Source organism: Electrona antarctica, assembly GCF_951216825.1.
Source record: "Electrona antarctica genome assembly, chromosome: 17".
NCBI classification, from domain to species: Eukaryota; Metazoa; Chordata; class Actinopteri; order Myctophiformes; family Myctophidae; genus Electrona; species Electrona antarctica.
The window spans coordinates 22,841,787-22,853,050 of NC_136798.1; the positions used below are offsets into that span (position 1 = coordinate 22,841,787).

At 41.4% G+C, this 11,264-nt stretch overlaps 1 protein-coding gene across 1 annotated transcript; it reads right to left on the reverse strand.

Annotated features, from left to right (window-relative positions):
• Positions 1–1,885: 1,885 nt before the first annotated feature.
• Positions 1,886–11,175, reverse strand: rab15 (RAB15, member RAS oncogene family; the record flags this gene model as incomplete). The annotated part of the gene is made up of 7 exons (XM_079525491.1): positions 1,886–2,645; positions 3,067–3,132; positions 3,320–3,409; positions 3,557–3,634; positions 4,589–4,649; positions 5,795–5,855; positions 11,052–11,175. The coding sequence occupies 7 exons, from the start codon at positions 11,173–11,175 to the stop codon at positions 2,484–2,486; spliced, it is 642 nt and encodes a 213-aa protein (XP_079381617.1). The 3' UTR covers positions 1,886–2,483.
• Between the last annotated feature and the right edge of the window lie 89 nt (positions 11,176–11,264).

An 11,264-nucleotide genomic window follows, 5' to 3' on the forward strand; every position in this document is an offset into this window, starting at 1 on the left:
CTGGGGGTCCAGATGTTCCGGGGCCCCCCCGGGGACCGCAACACGGTAACTCATTTCTCGACCGTTTCGGACGCGGGAAAGCTCGCTGGAACCGGGCCAGCCCCCTGGGCGCGTTCCTGGGGGTCTGGATGTTGCGGGACCCCCCCGGGTACCCCCACACACTACAGTTGCACCGCTCACTTCACACAGGTGTGATTTTATTTCACACTTGAGTTGCTAATATCGTTGGCAATATCAAAGTATGTGTCCAATGCTAATAAAGCCCATTTGGTGACTAGGGTAGCTAGGGTCCACATAGTGCCTAGGGCTCACAGCTCATGAGCAGTGTCTCATAGTAGAGACACATTGTAGAGACAAAATGACATGGGCCCACATAATATGTAGAGTAGTACTCTAAACCATCTGACAGCTCTCTCTTCTTTTTGAGTGGTGTAAACCACTCCTACAACTGGCTTTTGTGTGCAGAAAAAAATGAGCATGGTTGCTATGTTCAAAATAATTTCTGACGTAATTAAATCACACCCGGGTGAACTGGATGACCGTAGCAACCATGGTCATTTTTTCTGCACAAAAAGAGCCAGTTGTGAAATCACATCCGGGTGTGATTTCATTACGTCAGATCAGAGCTGATCAGGCTATATAATACCTTACCTTATATAATACCTCACATCAGACATTACGTCAGACCACAGCTGATCATGCTATATAAAACCTTACACCACTCAGTTCACACGGGTGTGATTTTTTAATAATATGTCGCACATATGTTTCCACAAATTCACAATTCAAGTAGCCTAATCCAAAAGAAACAAAAACGAACAAATAAAACACTTCATCATCAAACACTATAAAGATAGATTTGTGTATCTAGAGCATAGTCCAGGATATTCAATACAACTCCGCCTTTTTAGTAGCATTTAGCAATACTAAGTTGTTGAAGATTGGTTGGCATGGTTTATACTTTGTCGTATGACGGCGGCGCAAAAACTGAGCATAAATTAGGGTTTAGTCCCTATGATGATCAGTCTGTAGAAATCTCCAACAGGCAACTCGGGTCAAATACCATTCTCTTGCATTATGATTCTAATTATTATAACTTCACTGAAGTTGTGCAGAAGAAAATAAATTAAGGGGAACAGAATTAAGAATCAGTGTTGACACATGCAAGTCTCTCGCTGGTCCCTTGATCATTCTGGAAAATCTGATTTAAAAGGAATGTCCACAGTGGTAAAAAAAAAAAAAAAAAAAAAGAGCAAGAAACAGCTGAACAATTAAAAAAACATAATTACAGAGCCAATCGTTTTTAGACCATCTATATCACTGTCAACACTTATTTGTATACAGCCCCCTGATTGTAATTCATTAACTTGATCTCTTATGCTCATGATGACTATGATGCTTGAAAATCTTGTATGTACAATGGACAGTTGTAAGTCCAGCTACCTAATGCAGTTATCATAGGATACTACCATCATCTATAAACAAACTAGAATTAAAAACACCTTCAATTCTGTAAACTGGTCAGTGGGAAATCTATTCTAACACAGGCCATAATATATGATACATCTAGTCTTAAATTAACGAGTAAGAAATTATAAACTGCACAACTGCCTGTGATATCCAACTTTGCATGACAATTTCAAAAGAAAATGGCTGCATATGTTTCATATGTGTCATAGATATGGACAGCCATCACAACTGCAGTCAGCTGTGTGGTGGTAGAACAGTGTGTACTGTGGGGACAGCTAACCGGCATGTACAGGTACTGTATACTGTATGTCTGCTGTATTTTAATGCATATAGCACCCTCTGGTGTGAGGGTTTGAGATCACATGTGCACATACAAGAAGAGAAAGGCAACACAGTAACCACAGCTACATTATAGTACCATAGCAAATACATTTAATTGTGTTATTGGTTTGCAAGGCACCTAGCCTTGTGGTCAACCTCATTGTCAATTCTGGACACAGCGTCTTGGAAAATCAGCCTCGAAATACATTGAGAGAATTTTGCCAGACAGTGGTGGATAATTCAAAATCTATCCTCTAGTCTAGCTCGAGGCAATGGAACAGGTATAGGAAAGCCATCTGCCATTGCGTGATAAATCTAGCTCTCCCACGTTGCCTTATGTTCCAATCCAATATCAGACGTTGCAACAACTGGCACGAGATAGGGATCTGGTTTGTCCATTTTTGGAACTGGTTCAGTGACTAGGGCCTTCGTGGGTGAAGATCCTGTTCCTTACAGAGAAAATGTTCAGTTATCTGAAATGTTGTCACTTTCTTCTCCAGACACAGCTTCTTCAGCTCCTTAGTTTAGCACAACCGGCGTAAACCTTTGAAGCCCAGGGACAGGTATAGCTGCTAGCCTTATTATGGAAAGAAATGCCAAGAACGCCAACAACCTTTCATCATGTGAATTCAGAAAAACGTGGAATGTGACAAAGTGTCTGAAGGAGAAGAACGGATGCTGTTATTAACCCTTCAGCACCAGCAGCCCTTGGGCGTGTCGGCCATTGCATCGTCGCAGATGCCCTCCTCCTCCTCCAGGGCGGTGAGGTTGAGCTCATCGGTGATGGATGTGCGCAGAAGGTCCAGGTCAATCTTATTGGCCGCAAGCACCTGCTCCGCCAGTCTTGTGAAGGACTGGGAGGGAAGACACCACAGTGGTGTGAGTGAAGACACCACAGTGGTGTGAGTGAAGACACCACAGTGGTGTCAGTGAAGACACCACAGTGGTGTGAGTGAAGACACCACAGTGGTGTGAGGGGGGGGGGGGGGGGGGGCAACAAACACAGCTTGGAGACAGTAAAGAGACGAGACTCAAGCGACCATGCAGACATTTCTAGTAGTCACTGGAGGGGGTTATCATGCACCCCCCGGAAATATACTTCTAATCAGTGTTTTCTTATTGGACGAAATGTGCTGGAAATGATGAGCTATGTTATAAAGTTAAATATATATATATATATATATTTTTTTTTCTATAATATTTTGATACATTAATGATACATTAGATTTGTATACATTTGAAAACGTGTGAAATGGGACATTCTGCATAATGCACCTCTGTGATGTTGTGGTTGGTGAAGGCACTTGTCTCGAAGAAGTCCATTCCGTAAGCCTTGGCCAGCTGGAGGACAAGACAATAACAACAACATTCTAGCCAGAGAAATAATAGGGAAATTAAAGTGTCCCTCATTTTGCAGGGGACCCACTTTGAGAACCACTGGTTTACAGAACTCAAACTAAATGAGCATTGCTATTCAACTCAAAATACACTGGGTTAAGCTATACAACCAATAGGGAGGGGGACGCACCTTGTTGCCCTGTTCTGTAGCCACTTGCCTCTTGTCCACCTCATCTGACTTGTTCCCCACTAAGATCTTCTGGACCTTGTCAGGGGCATACTGCATGGGAGTGACACACATTTAGGGAAGGAAAATGAGAAAGGCGGCCTTCAGGAAATGAAACCAAGATTACAATTAATGGGAAGCATGCCAAGACAGATCCAGAAACATACAGAGCCATAAAGGAAATGACAGCTGGGAGCTCACCTCGTCCACGTCACTGGCCCACTTCATAATGTGCTGGAAGGACCGCTCACTTGTGATGTCATATACCAGGAAAATCCCCTGTTGGATTGAGAGTCAGACGTCACTTGAAAGAGGTGGACTTTGGCCTATATTGATATTATAATTGTGACAGTTCATTTACCCGGCCGACAAAATATAAATGTACAATGACATGCTCACAGTGCGCATCTTGAGTAATCTCACGGTGTTGTGGCATTATTATCTGCCATGTGGCATTAGAAGTCTGCTGACTATGCCAAAGCTGTCTTATAGAAGATAGTGTTGGGTTTTATTGGCTTGGTGTATGAACCCACATCAAAATCACCAATGGTGTTGGAAAGGTGTTTTCGCCCTTTGCTGGCAAAATAACTCTTTTGACATTTATGACCGGCATGTGCTTGTGTGACTTATGGGAATTTGGTAACCTGACTCCGCCAGATGGAAGACGCCATGTTTCACAACCGACTTCAATCTGGAATCACTGTAGCCCAATCGCTGAAGAAGGCGGGCCTACTTGGCAGGTGATTGGCAGATCCCACCCATAGCTGCCGCTGATTGGTCCGAGCTCCACAAGTGATCCCAGATGAAGGCTGTGTTGTGAACTTGTGAATCAATACCGCCACCATCTGGCGGAGTCAGTTTAGGTATTTGGGGCAACATCAGAGAAAATTACTTTTAGATTGTTCCAATCCTTATCGAGGGAATAATAGCCTATCTAAGTGGATTAATGATCACAGAAATGATGATCTGGCTTGTTATTAGAAATGTTATAGTTTAACTCAAATTATTTAAACATTCACTGCATGTGCCCTAACTGCTGTACGTGCAGGCTTGAGATTGGGACCTTGACTGTGACTACAGACGAATACTAATAATGAACAACTTAAAATTGGGGAAAGTGGAAAAATCTGCTTAACTATAGTCCCTGCATACTGTATGCCCATGTATGTCCATGTTCAATTCCAGATCAATTGGTCTCAAACCATTGAGGAGAAAAATGGAACGAAACTGTACCTGTGCTCGTCTGTAGTATTGTTTAGTGATGGTCTGGTACCTCTCCTGGCCAGCTGTGTCCCTATAAAAACACATAGACGCACGCACGCACGCACACACACACACACACACACACACACACACACACACACACACACACACACACACACACACACACACACACACACACACACACACACACACACACACACACACACACACACACACACACACACACACACACACACACACTGTGTGTTACACCTCAACAACACAGGCCTAAATGTACCTAACCCTAATGTCAGCCACCAACTTTAAAAACTAAAAATAGACCCTTTAAAAAAGGAACAAAATGTCCTGACAAAGACTTTCTTTGTCATTGTGAGGATATGTGCGCATGTACTACACACACACACGCAAGCACGCGCGCGCAGCCATGCACGCACGCAGCCATGCGCGCACGCACGCATGCACGCGCACGCACGCACGCACGCACGCACGCACGTGAGGCAGTGTCTGAAATTCCCTAAAGGGACACTTTTAGGGAAAACTATAAATTGAAAATATCTGATCTACAAGCTTGAGAGTGTGTAGATCAATGCAACTGTGCATTATCATTAATATGAATTAATTGGAAAACTGGGAGATGATCTGAAATATCATTTAACAAGAGGCCAGAAGTAATTTCAAGGTTAAAAAAGTTAATTAAAATATTATCAATAAGTTCGACCTTTACTGCATGTCTTCCCCCCGTCTCTCTCCCCATTTCCTGTCAGCCTACTGTCTGTCCCTCCATAAAACATATAAAATAAAGGCGAAAGCCACAAAAGAAAACATTAAAAAATAAAAAAACAGGGTTATCAAAACAATCAAGCGCAAAAACAACAGTTCAACACAAAAAAGCCTTCCGAAACAAATAAGGTATAAATAAGGCAAAAAAGGTATCTGCAAAACTAGCAGATCTACAAGGTCATGTGGCATTGCAAATCGTTGTGAGCTTGTATATTGGCTATTTTCGACATAGAGATTTGGTATATAGGGAAAAAGGTAGGGGGCCGGCCAAGTATACGAAGCGTAGGCCATTGTGGGACCATGGAGTGCATGGTTACATGTTGATGTGTGTGTAGACATACTCTCAGAATGCTGATGATTATACTGTTTATAATGATTCTGATTTGGTAAACAGTTTCTGAAGCATCCCTAGATGAGAGAGTTCCGCCATCTTACCAAATCTGTATTCGGACTTTGATGCCATCTATTATGAGTGTCTTCATTTTGAAATCAATTCCTGCAAGAAAAAAAGATAACAGTTGAGGAACAACAATATTACATTTATAGATGACAGCTTTGGTGGCAGATAAAGTCTTATTTGATAATAATAACCACATTCCCTAGTAAAAGGCTGTGCAAACCTGCAACAATAATAGTGTTCAAGCTCAATGCTGTCTGAAATAAGAAGCGGCTTCCAATGAATTTACAATTAAAGCAACTCTGAAATGGATTAACATGTGGATTTAAGTCTTTACTAGCAGTAAAAGCTTTTCTAGTGTGCTTTTTTCCCTTTTTACATCAAAGGCAACAATAAAAGTATAAGAGACATTTCACCCCTGTATAATCACCGTATTAGAAGATATAGGTTTGCTCCGTTTAGTTCAATCCTCATTCTCTCTGATCTCCTATCTGTATTGATCAGATGGAGATGAAATAAGGGAACATTTGTTTTACATGACTATCTTCTCTGCAGAACACGGTTAACTGAAAACTCTCTTTAGGCAAATCAATATTAAGCAGTTCAATACAATTAACCTGACCTGCAACATGCATGAGGCAAAGCCACTGTTGCATTCTGCAAGAAGAGCTACTGTGTTTCAGATGAACCATGACAGACTTGACAGTGCACAGACAAGCACAAGATAGCAGTTAATTTGACACGACATTGTTTCACAATCAGACAGTGGGAAAGCCATGTCAACACTAATGGGTACACACCCAAAAGTGACTTGTTTAATTACCATGACGATGATGTGTTCAGCTGTGTGACAATCTCTCTAATGGATGCCCTGACACTGACGGAAACTCACCAGTGATGGGAACAGGGCAACAGGCCTGTCATCGGCAATTATCATTACACACTCACATTTGTCAACAACTTTTGACTTTAGGGCAAGTCTGGATAAACAGCTGTTTGAAACTAGCCACGGTACAATAGCTATTCCTGCTTCTTCGGCTGAGCTTATTTGAATCCAGGCCAATATGGTGCATCATTTGTATTTAGTGTCACAATGGCCTACTTAGTTTTGATGTTAGCACACTTTAACTACATGCAGTACTAGTGAATTTTGCAACTTTAAAGCAATGTATCACACCCTAGCTTCATTGTGTGCTGTTCTCTCTTCTTTGAAATCATCATCCTCGGCCTACCCAGGGATGCACGGTTACACCCAAACTATGTGCACCCTTGAGACTGCAACTACACTACAGATACCATTGCCCAAGAACATCAAGAACATGCACACCATTCAAAGTAACCAGTAAGACGGCTTAAGGGCGAGAAGCGACCGCAGGAGCAAGTGGAAGTGGGGTGGGGGGTTGTCAACATAAATACAGACAGTCGTGACATGGTGGGGCGGACATTAAATGACGATAAAGTTTTGCTTACGCCTGTAACGCAACCTGCAGCTATTTAAAAAAAGTGTTTTGAATTCGGACTCTCGGAGTTCTACAGAAGCCTATGGGAAGTGAATGGGAAGTCCCTGGCAGTCAAAATGACAAAAGCCTTTATAACATTGCACCGTTGCTCCATCTCTCTGTTTGTGCTGGTGTTCTCTCTGGTGTTGTGTGTAGCCCTAAACTCACCAGTCACCATACAGAATGCTATAGAGAAGAGCCCCAGTTAGACCATTGGAAACACCGGCTATTAACCTTGGCACTGGATAGGTCTGTGTGGCTATGATCCATGCCAGTATGAAGGCCATCTCCTCAAAGCTAATGAACTCCTCAACCTGGGGCAGTGGGGCCCGATTTAGGAAATTGTAGGTCGGTCTGGATAACAGCGTCTGATAAATAGTTAAATTGTGGCGTGGGACTCTGGGAGAGCAAAGATCAACAGCATGCGGACAGGTGCTTATTGAGTCATGATCTAGGGCAAGGCCTGAGGCCATCCCTCATAGCCAGTGTGACAGCCACAAGCTCCAAGGAGAACAGTTAAAAGACTGCCTAGGTGAGGGAGGAGATTAAAATCAGCAGTGTGACTGAATGCCATCACTAAATCATCTCTCCAGCTACAGGGAAATACGCACCACTAGGAGCAGATGGTCTTGAAGTACAGAATGTTGTTAGATGACAGTATTAAAAGTAACTCCTTGTGAGGCCCGATTCATCCTTTGTTGCAGTGCAACGGTGTCAGTGCACAACACCATCGTATGACAGGCCATGAATTAAGTAGTAGTAGTAGCAAGGACACATGTTTGAATCCAACTATCATGTCTCACACATCTTCCATCTTCCATCTCTTCTATCAAATTTTAAATAAAGCATCAAATGCCACACCCCAAAAATATTTCAATAATAATAAATAATATATTATAGATGATTCCAAAGATAGAATCCAGAGAAGATGGAGACATCATTTGAACCTGCTCTTCTGATAGTGAATGAAATACTTTGGGGATACTCAACAATGTTTGAGATTTGATGTAACAGTGCAGTGTTTATTTAAACACAGGAAATGTGTCTAGAGCAGCACAAGTACAGTATTGTCAATCAGTAAATTCATCATCACAGTGATAACAGAGTTCAATTAAATTGTATTTGTCATTGGAGTGTTTCATTTGGAGTGATGTCTTCATGTACACATATGGTACCTAGACAAATGTGGTGTTATTTAAGCTCATAGTAGGCATGTGCCAACATTCAGTAAGTATTGTGATATTTCCATGATATTTCCAAAATATTGTGGACATCGAAAAAGACGCCCCTGCCTCCAATAACATATAACATACTACATATTGCAATGTTTTGGTGGGAATACACTACAGTTATATATTTATTTGATGTAGCCAGTAAGCAAAGAAAAAAGGAAAAGAAAAAGAGCATGGATTTGGCCCTGACCTGCAACCTTTAATGTGTGAATGCCTTCGGCAATTCCACAAAAACACAGTTACAGCATGACATTATAGTCTTAAGTCTGTCTGCTGAATAAGATGTGCATCAGCTTTTTACCCGTGACCATTTGTGACCAGATTTGACTGAGAGCCTGCCATCGTGCAAATTACAGCTTTTCACTAGAGGAGAAAAACTTGTTTTCTCAACTCGCTGTTTTATGCAAGACATTACTCTATAAGCCATATCTCCAAAACTGGTGGGTCAAACTGAACAACCAATATGTCAATTTGAAGCTATGATTCCCTGCTTTTATATGACATGAAAAAACAAAAATTCAAAAAAATCCAATGGCAGTCCCTGAGTCAAATTTAGTCACATTTATGGGGAAACAAGCACAACGATCGAGATATTGCAGCAGTTTTCAAGAGAGTTGAGATGAACATCAGAGGCGATGGGCTTTATTAATCCATGAATTATAGAGGTAGCCATGCCCATGAGGAGGACATGGAAGAAAATGTACAGTATATCTCTCTGTCTCCCTGAAGGTTGGGAAATTATTTATTGATCGGGGGTGTACTAGGGGGTGTACTGATGTTGGTCATCTTCTCTCTGTGGACCTTCTTGGGTTTTGTTTAGCTTTGCTAGAGGAGAGGTCCCTGAAATACTGCCAGCTCATGAAAATGACACTGGGAGTATTTCTTATGGTTTATGAACGGATGCTGTTGAATAGAACCCTAAAGTACAACAAAGATATCCCAGCCAAGCTGCCTGTACCGGCACAAGTGGCCTATTTACATCACCCGGAGCACTGTAAATGTACATTTTCATTTAACTCTGAGATGGGTGATGGGTCCATTTGGTTATTTGTACACTCCCTGAGTTACAAATGGATTAATACACTGAACATACTGCGAGGAGAACGCAATGGTGCCAGTGAGCCTTTCCCTAAATCCTCACAAGGTATGTTTAAGCAGCTACATTAACGAGTTGTAAAACGGGAGGCTCACCTCACTGAACTTAATTAGTACAGTCAGATTAAAGTGTTGACATTAAGGGCAGGGTGTTAATATTATAGGTGTGTTGGTTCGGTCTCATTTCACCAATTTCATGAAAGCTGTGGGGGTTCTCTGGTAAAGCTTGTATGCCAACAACAGAGATGGAAACAAACAACAGCACTGGTCCAAACACTTTGCTTTTGGTGAACCCATTGTATTTAAAGAGCAGATGTTTTCAGGGATCATCTGCTGCACACATTTCTGTCTGGTCTTAATTTAGAACATCCTTATACTGAGCTTTAATAACAATTACTTTTGGCATTTTGTGCTTATTCAGAGTAATCAAAAGTTAACGCCATGAACAACAAAAGAACTGGGTAAAAAAGTAGAGCGAATAAATGCATAATGCTTAATAAAATGCAATTTTATAATTTGTGGTCAAGCTAACTGTATGCCAAAGTACAGGTATGTGAACAAGTAACCAACATATCTGCTTATAGTAATAGTAACTAGCATCTATCAAAATTGGTGATGAAAAGCGATACAAGGAAAGGCCAATTACGAATTACTGCAAATGATGAGATGGCTTCCACAGTCATAGTACCTGTGCATGCATCACCACAGAAGAGACAAAACACAATGGAACCCATACTGATTTCAGAATGAAAGTACAGTGAAGTGTTTTTGTGGCTCATGCTTTGAGTCATACAATGGTCAGAGATATCAGTCCATATTAGCTATGAGAATAGTTCTGCTGCATTAATGCATCCTTCATAGAGGGGGCTAATCCAGGTGGACAGGTATAGTATTACTATCAATTAGTTCTGCTCTGGCAATCTTACAATGAATGATGGTGGTGGTCGGGCAACCTTCTTTTTTAATTAGAGTAAGTCAAAAGACAATTTGAATCACTCAAAAAATTAAACCAAAAAAATAATCCCACATTTGTAGCCTACTTAATTAGGCTACTGTACAATAAAACACACTACTAGCTTGGGTTTGAAACGATAGCCTATGTAACATCATCATAGGCTATACCCTGTACACCTGCATGTGTTTCATCTTTATCCTGAAGGAATTTATGCAAAATAATCCTGAACGTGACATTAATTTAGAAATTTAGATCACGAGAATACACTGCATAAATCCAAATAAAAGCTAATTTAATTAGTAGGCTACGACATTATTTTTTTAGTGAAGTAGGTAGCCTTAGCCTATATCAATACGTGTGACGGGGCATCACCAATGCGAGTTGTGGTCTGTGGAGATTGGAGAAGCTTCATCAATCAGATCAGATGGATGAAATGTGTTGATCAACACACTGCTGAATAATTATTTACGAAAACGATCATGCTGACATATGCAGACGCGGGCGATCTTCTTACCGATTGTAGAGATGTGAGACGGATGAAATTCGTTGTCGGTGAATCTGCATAATAAACATGTTTTCCCAACCCCGGAATCCCCGAGGAGCAGGAGTCTGAAGAGCACATCATACTGCTTAGCCATAGTGTTAAGAAATACGCACGGCACGGCCAGCTAACTCAGCGACGAATTACCGAACCTTCCCCACACAAATGCCATGTCTGCTCGAAATA